The sequence below is a fragment of the Cydia strobilella genome, chromosome 13, assembly GCF_947568885.1.
Source record: "Cydia strobilella chromosome 13, ilCydStro3.1, whole genome shotgun sequence".
Classification (NCBI taxonomy): domain Eukaryota; kingdom Metazoa; phylum Arthropoda; class Insecta; order Lepidoptera; family Tortricidae; genus Cydia; species Cydia strobilella.
In genome coordinates, this window is record NC_086053.1 from 2991061 (window position 1) to 3015752 (window position 24692).

Genomic DNA, 24692 nt, shown 5'->3' on the forward strand with positions numbered 1-24692 from the left:
GTAAAATTAAAATATTAAAAAAACGTAATGTACAAATAAATCGGCATCATATCATTTTATCTCGATGATTCAATTCAAGAGTTCATAAATGGGAACTGCCTGCAGTCTGCGCAAAGGACCACGTTTTGAGCCTTCTATACACGGCTAGTTTTTTGCGCATCGTACTTGAATATTTCCGAGTATTCCGAGTGTAGTATAGTATTCCGCCGTACAAATAAATGACACGCAATAGAACCAATAAAAAACGATGCGCAGTTTTTATAAATCAAGTGATTGCAGAGACGAAAACTGAACTGAACAGTAAATCTGTAATTTGGTTTGTGAAGTTTCATAACAGTGCGGGTACTGCAGGATAGTAGTAAAATTGAATGTTTTGATGTCATGCAGAGGCATGACTTCCATGCCCTGCGATACGGAAGGGCGTGCGGTGCAGATTACGTTTACTATGAATGATTTTATCTCTTTCTAAACTCTAGTGTCTGTGAATGACCGAGTGAAATAGCGTACCAAATTATGGATTGAATAGTGTTGTTGATGTATTTTGTTATTTTCATAACGTAACGCGATTAGGATAAAATTATTGTTATCGTGGCCGCGAGGAATCAGTGTGGCGAGTGGCTCGGCGCCTCGGAGCCGCATATACGGAACTGCGTCGGTTCGCGAATCGGGCGTTAGATTTATCGTCTGGCGCGTTACTATTTACGCACTTTTCGAAAAAGATAGTACGTATTTTTAGTCGCCGCGCGTGTTTCACGTGAACCGTCGGGAGCGTCTCGTCAGGTCGGGTGACCGCGGTCGCGGAATTCGTAAACAACCTCAAGGTCGGCGGGCATGTGCCAGAGTCGCTAGGGCTGCGATGCGGGCACGCTGACATGTCTGCGGCGGGCGGGGGCGGCGCGGGCGCCGTGGTGCGCCAGGGGCACCTGCGGAAGCTGAAGACTATGAAGAAGAAATACTTCGTGCTGCGAGCGGAGAGTGCAGATTGCTCGGCTCGGCTGGATTACTATGAGTCTGAGAAGAAATTTCGTGCTGGCGCGGCGCCTCGCCGCGTTTTACCTCTAAAGAGTTGTTATAACATTACGCGCCGCCTGGACCTTAAGCAGAAGCATGTGATAGCACTATTTACTCGTGAAGAACAGTTTTGTGTGGTGGCAGAGAATGAGCCGGAGCTGCATGGCTGGTTGACTGCCATCTTGCGACAACACTCCTCCGATGAGAACAGCGATGAACTCCTACATCCTATCCGTAAGTAAATTGTTATTAGATCATCCTGTTTTGGCAAACTGTTTGGGACTATTAAAGCGTTTACATTATGTCCTAGTTCACTTGTAAAGTAAAGCAGTCAAGGTAATAATTTGTTTTCACGTTATTTGTTACTTAATTTAGGTTATAATGATTCTACCATTTATAAATGATTTGTTTTGTGTAGCAAAAATAAGCAATAGTTTATTATCAACAACACATGCTTCATTAATTGGAGTTTTAAATGAAATTAAACGTCTATGATTTATGACAACCTTTAATTAAATTTTTATCATAATTTTTTAATTCTGGAAATCATCAAACTATCAAAATATCTGCAAAATATAAGCATAAAAATTAAGGTAAATAAATACTGAGCTATTGTTTTGTATGAAAATTTCTTTTTAAACAACTTCCAATACAAATTAGCTCAATGTACGCTTTGGTTTTTATACTTTTTTAAGTTTAAACATTATATTTTAAGAAAATTTTAAGAAAAGTAAAACACATCCTGTGTTTATTTAATTGTTCAATAATTTGTCTGGGATTGAACCAGTTAAAAATAAACCTAGCAAAAATTATAGGCCTTAAGTCAAAAACAATTTTAGTCATTAATTTCAATAACATTATACCGTGGGAACATATGTGACGTTTTTAATCAAAAGGTACCACATTGTCGCTTACCATAAGGACGAAAATTGCTTGTATCTTTATACAAAAAACCTGTCAGTGTCTCGCCTTTTGCTTGTGGTACCTTTTGCTTGAAAAACGACACATATGTGTATAACTACATCCATGTAGAAATTAATTTAGCTTGTTAAAAATGTGAACGATTATGCCTTTCAAGAATTGGGTTGTCTAGCCACGGCCAGGGACCGGGAAAACCCGTCTTTAAAATTAAGTCATTCATTGAATTCTGAGAGTTCCGATTCTGATCATTTTATATTGAGTTAATCTCATTACTAAATTAAGCTTATGATGAATTAATCGTTTAACTGACAGGTATTGTGTAAGCGCTTTGATTGGGTTTTTGATGGGGTTAATTCTGAAACTAAGCGCTTAACATCTTTACCACTCCATGTGAGGTGATTCAATAATGTTATCAAAGCAGCAGTGTCTTTGGATAAATGCTCTGCAAATTTTAACCTTAGTTTATGGAACATAAGATTTATATCACGTTGTAGAATTAAGTAGTTTAAAATTTATTGAATTAATTGTATCGAGGACATTAGACCTATTGACATTAGCCTGATACTTTCTTTTTAGGGTTCCATACCCAAAGGGTAACAACGGGACCCTATTACTAAGACTCCGCTGTCCGTCTGTCTGTCTGTCACCAGGCTGTATCTCATGGATTGTGATAGCTAGACAGTTGAAATTTTCACAGATGATGTATTTCTGTTGCCGCTATAACAACAAATACTAAAAAGTACGGAACCCTCGGTGCGCGAGTCCGACTCGCACTTGGCCGGTTTTTTTATATGGTAATAATATAACCCTAAAAAGAGAAATTAGTATAGATTTTTCTTTCTGCTGTTACTGACAAAATTGGTTTCTAGACTATAAAATATAGGCTTATCTTAATTTTTTCTTAGTAGACTATTTATTTCCTGTCTCTATTTTTAACATATGGCACTATTATTCTCTACTGCTGAAATTATTAAAAAACTAAAAACTGTAACAGATGTCATATATTAAAGAAAAAGTGACGAAGCCCTCCAGTGGTGAAGGCCGGATTCGAACCGGCGTCTTTAGCTATCGCGGCTAACACCATGAACCTCTAGGCCACCCCGCCACGGCGGTGCCCGTCCGAATTTCTCGACTATATGCCATCTTAGTAAGACTAGGCGTCTTTGACCAGCTCCAACCAGCTCTAAGGGCAAGCAGTGCGCGCCGGTTCGAATCCGGCCTTCACCACTGGAGGGCTCCGTCACTTTTTCTTTAATATATGACATCTATTACAGTTTTTAATTTATATATAGTAGTGTGACTACTTTAAAAAACACAAATCAAAATATTTAATAAAATAATTGTATTTCTTCTCAAACTTGTTTATTAAAAAACTGTTTGTCTACGCTTTTGTTGGAATGTTTTTTTAATATTATAATGATTGGTGATTCTGGACATAACAGCTGGGGTTTTGCAAATAGAATATTGAGTTGTTTTTATTACCAACTTGGTTTTTCGGCAAAAAACTGTAATAAAAACATAATTTGAAAGTCGATTCTGACCTACTTACATACATGCTTCTTAAAGAAAATACTTGAATTGAGTTGCCTTCATTGAGAAGTTCTGATTACAGTTGATATTTATTTATTAAAATTATTTCTTAACCTCATAAGGCCCAATGTGCATTACAATGTACACTCTGTTTCAATCCAATTTGAACCTTACACTAACTGAATTAAGTAGCATTTCTTTTGTTTCATTGTTTTCTAAAACAAACGAGTCACCCTAATCTTCTATACAACAAGGTTCAAATTAAAAATTGGGAAACTATGTATGGTGGGCCTTACGAGGTTAAAAGATCTTCTATTGAAATTAATCGTGAATAAAACAAATAAATTGAGATAACGTAGATAAGATAAGATAAAGATACATATAAATACATAGAAAACACCCATGACTCCAGAACAAATAGGTATTTGCGCTCATCACACAAATAAATGCCACCATCCGCTTAATAGGCAGGGTCAGTACCCACTAGGCCAGACGGAATAAAATAAATATTTGGGGACATTGTAACATAAATCAACCAAATTAAAGCGAGGTTTAGACTAGCAAGAACTTGCATGCAATTTTCGTTACATTGCGGTATCTGATCAAACTTTTGAATGCAGTTTACCTTAGTAGTCGGCAATGCAAATGGCATGCAAGTTCTTGCTAGTCTAAACCTCGCTTAAGCAAAGCTGACATGGTTTTTAATTTGACAATAGTTATTTGGTTTACAAGGGGGTAAAGTTGTTGTTTAACTCCTGCTAATACTGATACCCGAGCAAGCAAAAAGTGGAATCTTGAGTGTTGTAGGGTTTTTACTACTGAAACACAAAAAATTTCACCACACCAATGCAAGGAGAATACTAACTGTAAAACATTACAAATTACAAATCAAATCTAAATGAATGCTATTAAATTTTTAGTATCCAAAATCAACACTTAAAAGTCTGGTGGACTTGAGGAAGCAACTCAAAATATGTGTCGAATTACTTTACTCACTTGTGTATAAAATGCAACTTTTTCATCGGTTTCTGAGAAAGAGAGCCTTTTTAAGCTGGTGTGGTGAAATAGTAGATTTTACGACAAATGTGGTATTTTCTATAAAAAGGGACCTTATTGGCGATGGCGCTTACGCCATTATTAACGATGCTCCGATATAAATACAATGCCGCGCGACGCTGTGCGGCGTAAGCGCCATCGACAATAAGGTCCCTTTTCATAGAAAACGCCTCAAATAATCATTCTTCTTAATATTGTCTTCGGTTACCGCGATAGTTACTCATGAAATAAAACTATGAAAACGGATTATATCGCGTATATTGAATTTATAATACATCCCGACGTTTCGAACTCTTTACAGCGTTCGTGGTCAACGGGTGACTGAGGAAAAATTACAAAGTGCAAAAATACCCACATACTAAAATAATGAACAATCATAGACTACAAACTTTAAGGCTGGTTGTACATGCAAAATCGGTTCATAAGGCTAGTTATACACTATAATTATTTTTCAAGTAAAGATATATATATATATATATATATATATACGCGATAAAAAATGTCTGTGAGCATGTCATGGATAAAGCCAATCACTCAATCAAGTTTGATAAGCCTCTGGTTCTTGCCAAGGAGAAGCGTTACATACCCAGAATGCTGCGCGAGGCCATTGAGATTAAGAAATATCCAAACTTTAATAGGGAAGATGGCTTTTCTCTACCACCAGCTTGGGATCCTGTAGTCCATCTGATAAAGGAGCAAGCGAGACATAGACTGTGAGACCTTAGTGTTGGATGATGCTGGACATTCTGATGTTTTGAAAAGATGTGTCCCGCCGAGTTTGTTGCCGGTCCCATATTGGGATACCCTCCTACAATTTAGGAGGGAATTAAATCTTCTCGGGTCCGTGGTGTAGGGTTGGAGCCGGCATAGTTTTTATCGCGTATATATATATAGGTATATCTTTACTTGAAAAATAATTATAGTGTTATAACTAGCCTTATGAACCGATTTTGCATGTACAACCAGCCTTAAAGTTTGTAGTCTATGATTGTTCATTATTTTAGTATGTGGGTATTTTTGCACTTTGTAATTTTTCCTCAGTCACCCGTTGACCACGAACGCTGTAAAGAGTTCGAAACGTCGGGATGTATTATAAATTCAATATACGCGATATAATCCATTTTCATAGTTTTATTTAATCATTCTTCTTCTTCAGTCGGTCCCTCAATGCTGAGGATCGTGACATCATGTATGCCTGAGTTATACACTCTACTTTTCACTTGAATTGTGAGTAAAATATACAAAAATATCCAATAGTGTAGGTTATTTTACCGTATTTATTCAAGACTTAAGAAAATTGTACTCGGGCCGGTCGGGGGCGCGGGGCACGACGGTCGGGAGCGCTGGCAGGGCTGGCAGTTTGTATGGCAGATTTTGGACTTTATTGCTAAAGTCAATAAGGGTCGTAATAGATGATTTTACTTTATGCTCTAGAACAGGGGTCACCAATTTGTTTCTTCAGGGGTCCGGTTCTTAAAATAAAATGACCATCGCGGTCCATTTTTCCTTAAGTTTATTAAATAAGGAAAGAAATAAAATATGCTGGCGGTCCAGATGCATTTGGTGACCCCTGCTCTAGAACATAATAAGCAACTTTATGTCGTCTACGCACGACTTAAGTCGAACTTTACGAGCATGAGAAGTGAAATAGTACATTTCGATGCTAGTGCGTACGGCTCGTGGCAAGATATCTCGGTACTCGTGAAGTAATGTCATATCCGCACGTGTATCGAACGACGTTTTTTAATACAGTTGCGAAAAAATAAGAAAAGCAACAAGTAAGGAATGGAATTAGAAACTTTTATATTATTAATTCTGTGACACTGACATCATTGACATTGACATTATGAAGAGGTGTTTTTCTAGCTTTTATTCGACTAGAATAGATTTTGTGATTATTATTGAACCCACTTCAATGAAAGTTTTTTTTTCAAATGCATGTTCTATAAGACAGAAACAATTGTAAATATTAAAACATTGTACTATTATTACCTAAATATCGTTATTTACGATTATTTGTGTATCGTATATTTATAAAAACAATATCGAATGTTGCCTTTGGAAACTTAAAACATTCTTGCAGTAAGAAAATACGCCTCTTCTTTGACAGGCGTTCCGTTCCATTCAGACAACTTATTAAGAACGTTTTTTCAACATTAAAAAATAAACGTGTTATAATACTTATAATGATGAAGAGGTAAGTAATAAAATATGAAATATACAAATTTTTCGTATTCTTACATTAACAGTAGGTTTTTATTTTGATTACGACGTTTAAAGGAAACTAATATTAACACTCATCAATAAGTAGTCATGAATTGGAACAAGTAAAAATTTTTAAAAATCGGATAAGTAAAAAGCACTAGTTCGCGAAAACCAACTTTCCGCACGCTAAACAGCCACGAAAAGTAGCACTTTTTGAGCAACTGTATTAAAAAAATATTTAAACTACACACATATGTTTTTAACATATTCAGGTTACCCTGAAATACAGTTACAAATTTGTCACACTACTGTAATAGTTAAATGGATGCAAACAGCAAAAGAAAGAAACAAATGGCGGAGGCCTACGTCAAAGGACGAGTTGAAGATAAAGTTGTGAAACCAAATGTGCCATTTTCAACCAAAAGGGTACTTATTGTCGGTTGTCAATAAGACGCTATTTCCATATAGCTTCAATTCGAAATCAACCTTATCGACAAGCGACAATGTGGTACCTTTTGGTTGAAAACGTCACAAATTAATATATGCTATGTATATATATACAAACTTCAATAATAAAGGATATTTACATACGGTAATACAGTACATATACATGTCTTGTTTCACACGACATTAAAATTACCTACTGTTCAATGTTAGGGTTCCGTACCCAAAGGGTAAAAACGGGACCCTATTACTAAGACTCCGCTGTCCGTCTGTCCGTCTATCTGTCTGTCACCAGGCTGTATCTCATGAACCGTGATAGCTAGACAGTTGAAATTTTCACAGATGATGTATTTCTGTTGCCGCTATAACAACAAATACTAAAAAGTACGGAACCCTCGGTGCGCGAGTCCAACTCCCACTTGGCCGGTTTTTATTAAAAAATAAATAATGAACCCATCCATTACAGCACTGCATATAATCATAATAATTTAAACATGCTATTAACTAATAAATTTACTTTACCGTTGCAAAACTATTCAGTATGAATGTTTATGCAAATGGGCAAACAAAAATGGATCATATTGCCACTGCCTAAAGTCTATAGTCAAGTGAACTAACCAAGGGCGTTTCCAAAGACTGAATTGCAATATAGAAAATTACCTGTAGGAAATTTGCTAACAGGGGTTTTTTCACTGGCAGAAGGAAATAAAAATGTGGCTTATTAAATTAGATAAGTTATAATACTAAAACATGCAATTAGCTAATTCAAAGTTAAAAACATGACATGAAAATGCACATTTTGCACTTTTCGGGGTTGGGGCCCGTAGTAAAATTTGCTCATTATGACCAAAATATTTGAAAAGGATTGTTAAAGCTAAGGATGGTATTCCACCTATCCAATTTTTTTGTCCAATGTGCATTGCGTCTCGCTCTCTCATTAAGCAAAATTTGAGACGCAAATACACATTGGACCAAGATACTGGACAGATGGTATACCTAAGGGATGTAAAAACACCTCAACGTAGGTGCCTCGGAAGGGCGCTTAGTTTAAAAAACCTACCAAAATTAACAGGGTTCGAAAGGATAATTATCAATGATAGTTGTCTTGATAATTATCGCGATAATTATCGTGATTTTTAGGCTTGATAATTATCGATTTGATAATTAGAATCTTAGAAGACGAGATTTTAAAAACTAAAGAATTCAAAGAGAATAAATATAGCAACATCCACACTTGGGATAACTATGCGATATTTATCGGATAATTATCGCGATAATTATCAAAGACTATAATTATCTGGATAATTTCGAACCCTGAAAATTAACTGTCTCTAACTCTAACTATGGGAACTCCCAAATAGTTGAAAATGTTGAAATAGTGAATGAATGGAAAACATGCTCTAACTCAAGGCCCATGTCAATGACCCAAGGTTCGCTATAATAAGTCAACAAGCATCAAGCACCCATTAATCTCAATAACATTAGCATAAAGGCCCCTTCCGTCCACCTTTAAAACAATATGGAACTTATTTACCAATTTCTGCCAATTTATTATGAATATGCATTGATTTAAGGTTTTAAACTGTTTAAAATGATAGTGAGTTACTGAGATGTTTATTGTTAAAAGAAATCAGTTAATTAAAATGTGGTCTTGTTTGTACATAAAATGTTTTAAGTAATTGTATAATAATAAACAAATCACGTGTATTTTTTTTTGTATCTTAAATATATTATTTCTATATAAAATAATTGATTGGCCACTTCATTTGTTTTTATAAATTACAATTTATTTTTTAACAAAACTCGAAGTTGAAATTCTAAGTATCTCGCTTTTTACAATTTTAAATACAATTTCAGACAAAAAGTATTATGCAATTAAAATAAAACGTTCAAACATTGCCCCCATATTTGTTAAAAATGATACTCATTCAATCCTATAGCTTAAAAACTATTTGCTTTAACCATAAACAAGAATATATTATTTTACATTAAATAAATTCATTTTAAAAACAAAACTGTGTTAAGGCCTCAGTATTTTGCATGCCTTAAAAAATATTTTCAAATTAGCAAAATTTTCTTTGTAGTTTTATAATTATCAAATATCAAATATCTTTATTTTGCATAAAATATGGTACAAAAGATGGACTTAGTAACTAAGAAGCACATGCATACTTCACCAGAAACTGGCATGCAAAAATTACAAACGCGAGCTATGCTAACATGGAATTAATAATGCTAATAAATCTAAATATTATACATGTCACTTCTTATAAAACAAATGTCATAATTAATCTAATTACAATTGTCAGAATATATATATATCCATATTTGAAATAGTCAAAAAAATCATCAATTGAATCATATCTATGTCACTACTATTCAAAATATTATCACTTCAATATAGCTCAAAAACTACTTGCTAGCAAATAAACTGATATATTATTTTAAATTAAATAATTTAATTTTAAAAACATAACTGCACCAACATTTATGTCTCTGTTTGACCTAATGGTTGACTGGTAGAGAATGCCTTTTGGCATTAAGTCCGCCATTTGTATATTTTTCTTTGCTTGTGCAATAAAGTTTAAATAAATAAATAAAACTGTATTTTGGCCTCAGTATTTTGCATGACTAAAAAAAAATTTTCAAATTAGCAAAATTATCTTCGTAGACTTTTATAATTATCATATCTATGTCACTACTATTCAAAATATTATCACTTAAATAAATTTACAAAAATATATGTTGGTACTGGTACGGCTAAACATTAATCGCTTGTTTACCAGAATTGCTAGCATATGTTAAAAGGTATGATGGGTACCTATAGGCACCTAACGTGTAGCCTCGCCGAACAAGAACCTATTTCAATAGCTTAGCAAGCAAGAGTTCGACTATACTAAAAAACCGGCCAAGTGCGAGTCGGACTCGCATACGAAGGGTTCCGTACCATTAACTATTAAAACGGTCACCCATCCAAGTACTGACCCCGCCCGACGTTGCTTAACTTCGGACAAAAATCACGTTTGTTGTATGGGAGCCCCACTTAAATCTCTATTTTATTCTGTTTTTAGTATTTGTTGTTATAGCGGCAACCGAAATACATCATCTGTGAAAATTTCAGCTGTCTAGCTATCACAGATCACGAGATACAGCCTGGTGACAGACAGACAGACAGACGGACAGCGGAGTCTTAGTAATAGGGTCCCGTTTTTACCCTTTGGGTACGGAACCCTAAAAATAAATAAATGTGCCATTTTCAACCAAACGGGTACTTATTGTCGGTTGTCAATAAGGCGCTATTTCTCATATAGCTTCAATTTGAAATCAACCTTATCGACAACCGACAATGTGGTACCCCACGTCCATACTAATTTACAGAACTTTGTATGCAGGGGGGGGGGTGCCTTTTGGCTGCAGCTATGGGTGCTAGGCGACGATATACATACTTATATAGATAAATACATACTTATATACATACAAAACTCCCATGACTCAAGAACAAATCATGAAATCACATCACACAAATGAATGCCCTTACCGGCAAAAAAGCTTTGAAGGGTTCATGATGTTCATGATTTGTCGCATTTTCTTTTTCAAATAGAAACGATTTTTTTAAATACTTACCTATTTATTCCTACAGTATTAAAAATATTTTGCGAATTTTGCAAGCGTCTACAAAAACTTGAATAGAAATTGATCCTTGAGGAGTTATAATACTGAAAGACACCAAATATGTCAGTAGAAAAAGGCGCGAAATTGAAATTTAGAATGGGAATGGAAAATTGTTTCCCAGCAGGTGCCCATTTCTCGAACGGTATTAGTCTAATATTATTAGTGGGTTGTCATGGCAACCCATACGACTTAACAGTTTTAATTTAGGCCGATTTTATTTTTTTTGTTAAATTTTGCTGGATAAAATTTGGCTCATTTGATGACCTCCTCATTCTGGACAGTACGAGTATAAACACAAAATCGCAACTTTCCCGAAAAAAAAATATTTACATTTTTTTGTACCATTTGGAGTTGAATTGAAACTCTAGGTCCATGGGGTCCCAGCGCGCACAGGTTGTTTGCAGAAATCGCGAAGCGTCTGGTTGACGTAACTGGTAACCGAAGAGCTGGCGGCTTCCTCGCACAACGTATCAGCATTGCGATACAGCGAGGAAATGCCGCCAGGATCCTTGGTACAATGTCTCAAGGGCCTATTTTAGATTTAAGCTAGTTAACTTTCGTTTAGTAGTACCACTTGTATGTAAATAAATGATAATAAATGATTTTATTTACTCGAATAGGGGACTTTATCCATTAGATTTGATCGAAACCTTACATAAAAATATCGACAACAAAAACCATCTACCCAAGAGGCGAATGCTAGCGAACTATTCGGATTAGCCCTGGGCCGATAACCCTTTGTTTACGTCTGACTCGCTTATAGCTTAAAACTTGCCAAAATATACTTTTAAATTGCATCATGTTTGGATATTCGCTGCATTAGATTGTTATTGCTTAAGTAAGGATTGTTTATAATGATGTTAAGGGTCCCCGGCAAACTCGGTTCTCCATACAAACGTAGTTACGCTCTCATTTTAAAACCAGTACCTAGTTTGCTCTGAAACTTTGTACTTACAATAGGATAAGGTATAGTATATCTAATGTCTGTAATTCGTTTATGTACCTTCAAATATATTTATTTCATGAGTAACTATCGCGGTAACCGAAGACAATATTATACCTTCAAATATATAGGTAGTTAAAAAAATACAGCAAATTTGTTTTTCATACAAAACTTGTTTTTGCTCTACCTATTTCGTGTGTTTCATAAACTGGAGCTATATAAACTAATTACAGACCTAGATATACCTTATGTCATTGTATGTGCAAAGTTTCATTACAATCCAACACGTAGTTTTAAAATGAGAACGAAACTTCGTTTGTATGGGAAGGTGAAATTCGGCCGAGCAGACTCTTAAAAGAAAAATTATATTAATAAAAAAAGATGTATTTCTGTTGCCGCTATAACAACAAATACTAAAAAGTATGGAACCCTCGGTGGGCGAGTCCGACTCGCACTTGACCGGTTTTTATACATCATTTTAATTTCATACAAAATTTAGATTTTTTAATAAGTAGATTAGAAAGATAGTAAATGTTATCCGGCCAATCATTATCTATGGAAATATAGTTTTAAAAAGTATATGTGATAGGCCATCTCTTTGTTTCATATTTGTCTATTGCAAAACTTATCAGTGACCTAAGTAGAAGCATAAATTCGGTTTCGATAGAAATTCGAATTGAAAATGTGGCATATTAGTTTGGCAGTCGTTCTTCTCTGAACCCTTTTACCGCTTAAGACAGCCACATACATGGTTACAGTTGAATATGTTCTTCGTGCACTCTGTTATGGTTTACGAAAGCGCGTTGTAGGGTTCGATTTCGGCCAAAAAACTACCGAACCTGTATTTTCGGTATCTATAGCCGCGCCGAATCTGTATTTTCGGTGGTGTCCGATCCGTTCGAAATTTCGGTTTCGGCAGGTTATGGCATAAAAATCATGTTTCGTCCGAAGGATCGATTTTGGTCGAAACTAGAGCAAAACCGAACCATCGATTTCGGTTTCGGCGAAAGATCCGGTTTACGTACTGATAATTCCTAAACCTTATCACAAAGGCATAAGATCCATCGAAATTCAGCTGTGTTGCTGTTAAGTACAGTCCTCCATAAACATGTATACAACGTTTTATCCTACGCTATTGTAATAAGGTGCAAATACGTATACATGTTTATGAACGTGCCTGTAAATCTGTTCTTACACTCATTACCTAGTTACTAAATATAGCGCCAATTATGTATGTCATAGTAAACATGCGTTATTTCGAGCCGCAAGCCGCAACATAGTGCTATGAAAACAAACTGATGTACAGTCATCAGCAGAAGATAAGCGAGTGAAGTGTCCAAAATTATCTAATCACTATTTTGATATTTAGAACATTCCTAAGCTTTTTTTTTTGTGTTAAGTCAAGCTCTTTTCGGACCCACCGTTGAATTTGGACATTCTACATAAATATTAACTTTCGTTTTATTTAGATATCGGTATTTTTATATTATTTCTAAATACGAGCTATTTCGATCCTAATACGAGAAAAAAAGTGTCTCCAAATACATATGTGATACATTTTTGGTTTGTTTGTTTTTTTACGGTCATTGAAGACGTAACCAAATGGACCAAAAATATTTGGGACATATTTTTTTTCTCTGTAAAAATGGAAAAAAGTAACTCGTGTTTCTGAGTAGAAAACACTATACAAAATCCCAATTCTAACACAAAAGTTGGAGGTACAACTTTAATTAGAAATGCCCATTTACAAAAATAAAATAAAATTGTTTTTTTTTTTCGCCACATCATTTAATAAATTGAATTTTAAGTCACCATGACTAGCCTATATATTGGTCTGTCTGTACTATTACTGCTAAGCATATTTGTGTTAGTTTCAAAGTTTCAACGCTAGCAGCATGCAGTTTGGTGACTTCATAAACACCTTTATAATTGCTTCACAATCTTCGCATTAATCCTTTTACGTATATTCCGTCCGTCCGTATTACCGTCGACGCAAGCTCCTGATGAAGTTCCTCGGTACGGAGTGACACATGTCGAGCGTTTTCGATTTAAAATACGTGAGTGACCCGTTATTAATATGTTTAATATTACGTATATTCCTCATTGTTTGTCATAATGTTTTTCTTAAAGAGTTACAATCAATATATACATATTACCCTTGGGGGTCAAGAAGTAGGCCAAATATGATGACATGTTTTGTGGACGTCGGACGAGCCCAAAGCAACTTATCAAATATTTCGCACACAAGTTCTGAGAATTCATTGGTACGACCAAACCCGGATTACTAGCGAGTTCTCAGAACTGTTGTGCGAAATATTTGATACATATATTATGTACCTGATATTTACTGATAGAGTTAGACCACGATAAGTCTGCGGCGATTTTGATAGCCCACACTGTGCTATCAAATTTTCTATGAAATTATGACGTATAAATAACACTGGCACACTCGTGTCGATTAAAAACACTCCCTTCGGTCGTGTTTTAAATTATCGCCACTCCTTGCTAGTTTCCTACTTTTCGCACTTGTATCGTAATGAACTATTCTTACGGTCCAATTTTATTGCCCCACATATATTGACAATGTCTCTGTCTGTTAAGCTATTGGAGTATCATAGATAGTTTTTAGGACTTCCGGTTCGAGCGCCATCTTGATAGTTAGCATCGTGATTAATTACTTTGTTTTTTGCTCATTAATATTGTTTAAAGTGTAATATCGATAGCTTATTATACAGTAAACTAATGTGGTAGTGTGCAGTGAATGGAGAATTAATTTTGAAGCGCGTTTAACCACCATCTTGGAGTCAACGGCCGGTAGTCCACGTGCTTCTTGTAAAGTGTAGCTATCGATTTACAAGAGCTAATAAATCACCGTACACTGACTTGTACAACCGTACAATTTTTGTCTTTTAAACCTCTTAATACCTTGATACTGGCGAAATAGTCCCACTGGGCTGAAGCCATAATTTTAAAAGAAGAAGATAGTTTTGACGCGTAGTTAGAGGGCCTAGGCAAGATGCCAATCGATTGCGCCGTAACGAACAAAAGGGTAATCTCTCTCTATCACTCTTCCATATGCCACAGAGACATGAGCGTACCGTTCGCTATGGCATCTTTTACTATGGGACTAACCAAAAAACCGCGAAAAAAAATTTACCCTCCCATAGAAAATGGACCAGCCAAAAAGTATGAAACAGCCAAATTTTTTTTCTCGATTTCAGGGTTGGTCCTATAGTAAAAGTTGCTCAGTATAATCCCAAAACCTCGCAACGGGAATGCACTTATTTTTTAGCCACCCTGTATATACATTCCTAACGATTCAAAAATATGTGCACGCTCTTACACCTTAGACAATAAAGTCGTGTTCACATAATTTTGCGCCATTTGTCTGGATCGATATTTTTGCCTTCGACTGTACCATCACATCGTTCACAGTGTTAAACTAACGATTCGTAAACGTTATTCCAAAGACATAAAGTTCCCTGGCAATTAAGGCACTGTTACTGCATAGTCGCATGTGCTATTTTGAAATGCAACATAGTGGCATGAAAACAAACAACAATAATAATTAATTTAGCCGCCCGTTGTAGGTCAATAGGCCAGCTCTGTTAGTCATCTTAGTCTAAGATAAGGCTAAGTGCTTTGCATAAATTATAGAACTGTAAATATCATACAATGTAATGAAATGGATGGAATATCTAAAAGATGATGCATGTGATTTTTTGTCTCTTGATGGCATAGTATATACAAGTAGTTAATATTTAGACATGAAACCGAGCGACCAGGGGTAAGAGAAAGACATATTCATGTATTGACAGTTTCATGTACGGCAGCGTAATCCGTTTTCTCTTTCACTTATAAATTTCGGTATTTCGCCATCGCCTCCTTGCTATGATGCCATAACCCGACCATGAAAAAATGCCCTGTCGGTGATAAAGACAAAGCATGGCACTATTTTCTCTTTGCTCTTATAGAAATCGCAAATATATAGTTAAGAATGTTGATGACATAAAAGACTTGTAAAGAAAAAAAAAATGTTAACGTATTTTTGGGACATCCGTTAAGTTTTTGCACAACCTACACCGTTTGACGGATTACAATGCATGAGATGTCATTAGATTATCTCAGTTGTGGGAGTGATATGGGTGATATTTAAAATTACTTGCGCAAACTGTTGTTTTATTTTATTTTATTTGACATATTAAATCATTATTGTAAGAGAACTAACAGTTGTAGTTTGTCCCAGGACTCTCATTTCACACACAGACAGCAATATTGTATTTCATCCCATATTTACTTTAAAATTCATTGTCTTCGAGATATCGTCGCTATACTTACTCAACCTCATATCTGCAACAATCATTTGATGGAAATGTCGATTTTCCTTCATTCGGAATACGGGTGTTTTTGTCATCAAATGAGTGTTGCAGATACGAGGTTGAGTAAGTATAGCGGCGATATATGGCATCAAAGTTGAATAAACTGGTTTTCTGGCCATAACTTATTTGACTTTTTCGAGCTGTCAGAGATCCCAACCCACCCAAGAACCCAAATAAAATATGTAGATTTCGTATATGTAAGATCCTTTACAGCAATCTAATTACGAAAAAAGTGTTTTTTTTAGACATTGTTTAAAAAAATCATAAAAAAATAAGTATTATTTTCTTTCAAAATCCGGTAGACAAGAATAGAGATAAAAGATTAAAGAACCGATAGCCGTTTGTCTTATAATTCTATCTGTAGTGAAAATGTAGGAGATACGATTCAAAACTTGTCAAAAATCTATGAAAACCTCGGGTAGCCCCTTAGTATTTCAAAACTTTTAAAAATACTAGGAAGTTAACTAACTTAGCGGTTTCACTCACGTATTTTTAGTCACTCGCGCGACATGTTTCGGAGAGCCTAGGTCTCCATTTTCGAACACTAACAGTGCCTGAGTGAGTGAGTGAAAAATACGTGAGTGAAACCGTTAAGTTAGTTAAGTTAATATGTCTCACGATAGTTTAAATTCGAATACTAGGAAGCATAAAATGTTTTGCCCGTTTATCTATGTGACTATAAGTTGTAATCTTATCAAACCAGCAGCGTGGCGCCGTTCCGTTGATTGACATCTAACATTTTCTAGTTTCAAACAAACACGCTACTAGTTTTCCTATAGTCGTTAATCATTCTGATAAAGTTTGTACGTCACCCAGTATGTATTAAGTACGTCATCAGCCTGTATACAATTTCAATTATTTTATTCTGTTTTGTATTTTTAGGGTTCCGTACCCAAAGGGTAAAAACGGGACCCTATTACTAAGACTCCGCTGTCCGTCTGTCTGTCACCAGGCTGTATCTCAACCGTGATAGCTAGACAGTTAAAATTTTCACAGATGATGTATTTCTGTTGCCGCTATAACAACAAATACTAAAATGTACGGAACCCTCGGTGCGCGAGTCCGACTCGCACTTGGCCGGTTTTTTATTTTTGTATGTAATGGCGTAGGGATACCGCTCGCTGGTTTTCCCAATGCAATCAGTCAACGCAGGACAGCTTGTGGCGAGCTGTAGGGGAGTAGCGACCCCATGCACCCTAGCGCTCCTGGGGAGTTATGTCACCCGACAGGAGGGTTGATGGGCCTTATCTCTGGCTTGCCCTATCCAAAAAAAAAACAGGTGATTCATCATCTTCCTCGCGTTGTCTCGGCATTTTTTTTGCCACGGCTCATGGGAGCCTGGGGTCCGCTTGGCAACTAATCCCAATAATTGGCGTAGGCACTAGTTTTTACGAAAGCGACTGCCATCTGACCTTCCAACCCAAAAAAAAAATCAGTTGATTAAAAATATTAAAATAAGTAGTACCTATAAAGTACAGAACCATTAAAAGGCTTAGACCAACTGGTTCTGAGCATAAATTACTTTTTTGTACTTAGTTTTCATGATTATCTATGTTTATGTTTTGATTATGTTCATCATTACGGGCGGGAAAAGTAAAACAAAAAACCGGCCAAGTGCGAGTCGGACTCGCGCACGAAGGGTTCCGTACCATTACGGAAAAAACAGCAAAACAATCACGTTTATTGTATGGGAGCCCCATTTAAATATTTATATTATTATGTTTTTAGTATTTGTTGTTATAGCGGCAACAGAAATACATCATCTGTGAAAATTTCAACTGTCTAGCTATCACGGTTCATGAGATACAGCCTGGTGACAGACAGACGGACAGCGGAGTCTTAGTAATAGGGTCCCGTTTTTACCCTTTGGGTACGGAACCCTAAAAAAGCAGAAAAACTAATTAAAAGGATATTCTACGTAATAAGTAATTAGGTTAGTTCTCCTCGTAATTTCAGGAACACTTAATCTTTTACCGTAAGGGAATTCCTTTTGTTAATTAGTTGAAACTAATTATACAGCGAAAGTTTCAGGCCAATTAGGAATTAGTGGAATTACCCAAAAAATTGTGTTCAAAACAACATTTTCCTTTACCGATACAATCTACAAATTAATATGAAACAACACTGACGCACTGTTTCAAAACTTACTATGTATAAATTATAGCAGTGCTTATGAAAAATGAGTTTTAAACGCAAGCGTGTAAGATTCACATTTAAATAGCGGAATGAGTATTTCAGCTCTTCTGATGACTAAGTACTGATTAATGTTTACAAATTGAATATGTTTACAACTGCAGTTACAAAATTAACTTTTAAATCCAAGTCAATAAAGTTCATATTACAACGGCAAATTGTGTATGTAAGCTCTTCTGTTACGTACAGTGAGTTGTTTACTATTATTGTTGGGCCTTATCGACGCAGAATTCCCATGAGTAACCGCATCCGTGTTTGTGCATAAATATGCATACCAGGAAAATGACATTAGGCGTTTTGACGGTCGTCATTAGTCGTAAGGCTATAGAAAACCAATTAGAAATCCGTCCTTATTGGCAGCCGACGGTGAACTGTGGCGGTTATCACACTGCTCCGCACTACGGAGCGGCGTCCGGTGCTGCGGTTTTTATTATTACACACTTTTATTTAGCTTCACTGCGTATATATTAAACCTTTGTATATGTATATAGTGCTTCAAATCTTGTAACTAAAATTCGAACCACTTCCCGGTATCTGATTCAGTTGAAATTTGGAGTACTGTCGTAATTCCGGTGACAATGCAATAATATGCTAACATGGAGGTGTTCTGATGATGCAGCCGGTAGGTAGCCAAAGGAACTCCTCAATGGAATAATACAAACACATCAAGTTTAGGCTCATTATAAAGGTTTCAAGAAGTACTCGATAGACATGCAGACGAGAAGAAGTACAGTCAGCAATAAAAGTGTGTGTCACAAAAAAACATTTTTTTACAGTTACTTGTACTGTAGAATAATAATAATAATAATAAGTGTGCGGTTATGCATGTACAGCGGGGGAAGGTTGTAAGTTCAACAAATTTACAACTTTCTGAGACTATGTCTTTCAGATCTATCTCTGAATCAGAAACCTATAAATACCTTGGTATGTCACAGTCGTTAGGTATTGAGGATGGGGGTATTAGACGGACGGTGAAGGAGCGCTTTTTCAGTCGGCTCACAAAAGTCCTTAACAGTCTTTTGTCAGGAGGCAACAAAGTGCGCGCCTTCAACGCCTGGGTAATGCCCCTACTCATATACTCCTTTGGCATACTAAGGTGGACTCAGACCGAGCTGGATGCCCTGGATCGGAGGGTCCGGCTACTGCTCACCACACACCGTATGTTACACCCACGCTCGTCAGTTATGAGATTGTACATCCCACGGAAGTGTGGAGGCCGAGGCTTCCTAAACGCCAAAGATCTCCACAACCGCGAGGTGTGCAATCTCAGGAATTATTTCCTTAACAACGAGTGTGGGATACATTGTGACGTGGTGGCAGTAGACAGGAAACTCACGCCGCTCTCCTTGGCAAACGAGAACTGGCACAAACCTGTGGTACAAAGTACTGCGGACCGCAGGGCGGTATGGAAGGATAAGCAGCTACACGGGCGGTTCTACAAGGCCCTCACGGGACCCGATGTAGACCTGCTCGCGTCGGTGAACTGGTTACGATTCGGGGACCTCTTCGGAGAAACCGAGGGTTTTGCCTGTGCAATTGCGGACGAAGTTATGATGACGAACAACTATCGGAAATATATCCTGAAGGACGGTACGGTCGACATTTGTCGGGCATGCCGCCGTCCCGGAGAGTCAGTCAGGCATATCATTTCCGGTTGTTCTCATCTTGCTAACGGCGAGTACTTGCACAGACATAATCTCGTAGCCAGGATTATTCACCAGCAGCTTGCTCTTCTATATGGCCTTGTGGACCGCGAAGTACCGTACTACAAGTATTTACCTGTGCCAGTTCTCGAGAATGGTCGTGCCACGCTCTATTGGGATCGGTCTATCATCACTGACAGGACTATTGTAGCCAATAAGCCTGACATCGTGCTCATAGATCGAACGCAGCGCCGGGCTGTGCTCGTCGACGTCACCATCCCCCATGATAAGAATCTCGTGAAAGCCGAGAAGGACAAGTCCAGCAAGTACCTAGACTTGGCTCACGAGATAACCGCCATGTGGAATGTTGACTCGACGATCATTGTTCCTATAGTCGTGTCAGCGAACGGTCTCATTGCGAAGAGTCTCGACCAACACCTAGAGAGACTCTCGCTGGGTGGTTGGATCAAGGGTCAGATGCAGAAGGCGGTGATCTTGGACACGGCGCGGATAGTCCGCCGGTTCCTCTCTCTGCGGCCCTGACCACCGGCAGCTTGGGCCCTGCCTCGCTGCTGGCGGCACCCTAGGTTAGGTTTTTTATAATGTGTTTATATGTATTTTGTATTGTTTTGTTAGTGTTTTATATTTTACTTTTATATACATATTATAAAAATCCTAACTTAAGAAAAAAGATTAATAAAGAGAAATAATAATAATAAAATACTTTATTGTGCACTACAAAGAAAAATACATGTTACAAACAATGACAGGACATAAGTGAGTAGGTAACAACAGGCGGACTTATCGCTAAAAAGCGATCTCTTCCAGACAACCTTCAGATAGCGATTCACTGGCTAGAAATAAGTTAATGGGCAGTGCAAAATAACAAAGGTGTAAAGTTTACAAATCAAATACCTAAGTATAAATAACAAACAATGAAAAATAAACTACATATATTATTTAAGCAACAATAATACACTACATAAACCTACACAAAATACATAAATACATAATGAGAATTCAAGCAAGAGAAGAATAACGACCAGGTAGCGTGAACAAAAAGAAAAATATATATGTGTAAGTGAAAGGACCAAGACTAAGAAAGAGATTTTAAATAGTGTTCTTTTAGAAGTTTTTTAAAAATGGGTAGGGATTGAGCACGTCTTATATCAATGGGCAAAGCATTCCACAATCTTACAGACTGGAAAGTGAAGGATTTGTTGTAGAACTTACTAGATGACCGAGGGGCAGCAAGAAGGCGATTCTGAGAACACCTAACAGACAAAAGAAAACTAAACCGTTTTTTAAGGTATTCAGGAGTATTTGGAATAAATAAAGTGCGATAGAGTAGAGACAGGATATGTGTATTACGTCGGAAACGAATCGGTAACCACCTGAGCTGTGACCGGAAGCTGGAGACATGATCAAATTTTCGTAGCCCGAAAATGAAGCGAATGCACACATTTTGAAGCCGTTCAATCTTGTTCAATTGCTCTTCGGTAAGATCGAGATAAGAGATGTCGGCATAGTCTAAAATGGGAAGAAGAAGGGATTGGGCCAGCGCGGTTTTAGTGGAAAGTGGTAAAAAGTTGCGGAGACGCCTAAGAGATCCCACAGCGGCAAAAATTTTACGACCGACTAGAATTTACGAATTGTGGGAATTGTCTGACAACCTTGGCATTGGAAGTTAGGAGACGCCTTCTAGACTAAAGAAGTTATTAACTGGTAGTTAAATAATCATAGGAAAATCGGAATTAAATGCTTTATTTTTATACGACTTATTAAGAAGGAACCGTGAAGATTTTACGGTCAACAGTAGGAGATAAGCGAAATAATAGTCTGTTATGATGATGATAATAATGAATTAAATATACATTTGCAATTCATTAAATGCGATTCGAGTTTAATTGTGAAAATCAACGAGGAAAATTAATCCTCATTGAATACACGATTACTGTAATTAATTAATTGTGTTTATCTTAATTCATTATTAATTGCAATGATATTGACCTAAAAATAAAATTCTAATAGGCGTTTATAGAATTTATTCCGACCCGAAGTTTCGGTTTTCGCAGATTTTGGCATAAACATCATGTTTCGGCCGAAGGTTCGGTTTTAGCCGAAACTAGAGCAAATCCGAACCTTCGGTTTCGGCAAAAAACCCGGTTTCAGTCACACACTATAAGCGCCACTTGTCTTGAAACCCAGTGTCAAATTGTACTGGTAAACATGGCAACTCCAGGTTTAACCAGTTAACCCCGGGTTAGTGAATGGTGCAAGTGGCCCTTAATTTCATAAAGATTCAATTAACATTTGTCGACAACCGCCAATGTCTTCACTTTCTTAAGTCGGCTAGTTTTTAGGGTTTCGTAACTTTCGTACCCAAAGGGTAAAACGGGACCCTATTACTAAGACTCGTCTGTCCGTCTGTCTAAACACAGTGTCAAATTGTACTGGTAACCATGGCAATGATGATGATAATAATGAATTAAATATACATTTGCAATTCATTAAATGCGATTCGAGTTTAATTGTGAAAATCAACGAGGAAAATTAATCCTCATTGAATACACGATTACTGTAATTAATTAATTGTGTTTATCTTAATTCATTATTAATTGCAATGATATTGACCTAAAAATAAAATTCTAATAGGCGTTTATAGAATTTATTCCGACCCGAAGTTTCGGTTTTCGCAGATTTTGGCATAAACATCATGTTTCGGCCGAAGGTTCGGTTTTAGCCGAAACTAGAGCAAATCCGAACCTTCGGTTTCGGCAAAAAACCCGGTTTCAGTCACACACTATAAGCGCCACTTGTCTTGAAACCCAGTGTCAAATTGTACTGGTAAACATGGCAACTCCAGGTTTAACCAGTTAACCCCGGGTTAGTGAATGGTGCAAGTGGCCCTTAATTTCATAAAGATTCAATTAACATTTGTCGACAACCGCCAATGTCTTCACTTTCTTAAGTCGGCTAGTTTTTAGGGTTTCGTAACTTTCGTACCCAAAGGGTAAAAACGGGACCCTATTACTAAGACTCGTCTGTCCGTCTGTCTAAACACAGTGTCAAATTGTACTGGTAACCATGGCAACTCCAGATTTAAGCAGTTAACCCCGGGTTAGTGAGTGGTGCAAGTGGCCCTTAATGTCATAAAGATTCAATTAACATTTGTCGACAACCGCCAATGTCCTCACTTCCTTAAGTCGGCTGGTTTTTAGGGTTTCGTAACTTTCGTACCCAAAGGGTAAAAACGGGACCCCTATTACTAAGACTCGTCTGTCCGTCTGTCTAAACCCAGTGTCAAATTGTACTGTTAACCATGGCAACTCCAGATTTAAGCAGTTAACCCCGGGTTAGTGAGTGGTGCAAGTGGCCCTTAATGTCATAAAGATTCAATTAACATTTGTCGACAACCGCCAATGTCCTCACTTCCTTAAGTCGGCTGGTTTTTAGGGTTTCGTAACTTTCGTACCCAAAGGGTAAAAACGGAACCCCTATTACTAAGACTCGTCTGTCCGTCTGTCTATCTGTCACCAGGCTGTATCTCATGAACCGTGATAGCTAGACAGTTGAAATGTTCACAGATGATGTATTTCTGTTGCCGATATAACAACAAATACTAAAAAATACGGAACCCTCGGTGCGCAAGTCCGACTCGCACTTGTTGTTATTTTCTATTTTCAACGGCTTTTTTAGGGTTCCGTACCCAAAGGGTAAAAACGGGACCCTATTACTAAGACTCCGCCGCTGCGTTCATAGAATGGACCCTGACAGATTGCCACGTGAAGTCATGCTCGGACAGATTGCCGAAGCTAAGAGACCGGTTGGTCGCCCCGTTCTCCGCTTCAAGGATTCATGTAAGCGCGACATGAATGGCTTCAGCATTCCAACTAACCGTTGGGAGGAACGCGCGGAGATGAGACCCGAGTGGCGTCGTAACCTGCGGGAAGGCATGGCAAAGCACGACGAGCTCTGGTTGGATCACCTTAACCAGAAACGAATTCGCAGAGCTGCTGGACCACCCCAGGAGTCAAGACACATCTGTGATCGGTGCGGCAAGAAATGCCGATCAGCCATTGGTCTTTACAGTCACCGCAGTCGATGTAGACTGTAGACATCTCCTCAAATACCTCTAATCGCTGCAACTATCATCTGTAAAGATGCTGTGGCCAATGATGATGATGATGCTGCCCGTCTGTCTGTCTGTCACCAGCTGGCTGTATCTCATGAACCGTGATAGCTAGACAGTTGAAATTTTCACAGATGATGTATTTCTGTTGCCGCTATAACAACAAATACTAAAAAGTAGGAACCCTCGGTGCGGGAGTCCGACTCGCACTTGCCCGGTTTTTTATGAATAACGCAATCTTTCTCTGTCTTTATGACTATTAACGTTACTTAATGAGTTTATAAACGTAACAAAACAATTATAAACACGAGTCACGACTTGTTTACCGACGTTAGAAGAAAACAAGTGCATCGTAAACATTGCATAATTTTGTTTGCGTGTAGCCCAATTTGTGTTGTGGAAATGCATTCCAAGGCAAACTGCTTTATTTATAACGTACCGGCAATATAAACACAAATAATTTAGTGTATAAATTGTATGATTAATATTTTGAATAAAATAATTGGAGATTTAACACTAGCTTCTTCCCGCGACTTTGTCAGCGTTGAATCGTGATTTAATTT

General features: G+C 37.2%; 1 protein-coding gene across 3 annotated transcripts in view; it reads left to right on the plus strand.

The window, feature by feature from the left end:
- Window positions 1–147: 147 nt before the first annotated feature.
- Window positions 148–24692, plus strand: part of LOC134746435 (insulin receptor substrate 1) — a 58407-nt gene continuing 33862 nt past the window's right edge. Inside the window, exon 1 of one of the 3 annotated variants that reach the window (XM_063680803.1) lies at window positions 148–1245. In XM_063680803.1, coding sequence (XP_063536873.1) covers window positions 873–1245 — 373 coding nt within the window. In that variant the 5' untranslated portion in view covers window positions 148–872. The remainder of the gene's footprint in view (window positions 1246–24692) is intronic. The other 2 variants (XM_063680804.1, XM_063680805.1) reach the window with 2 other exon arrangements.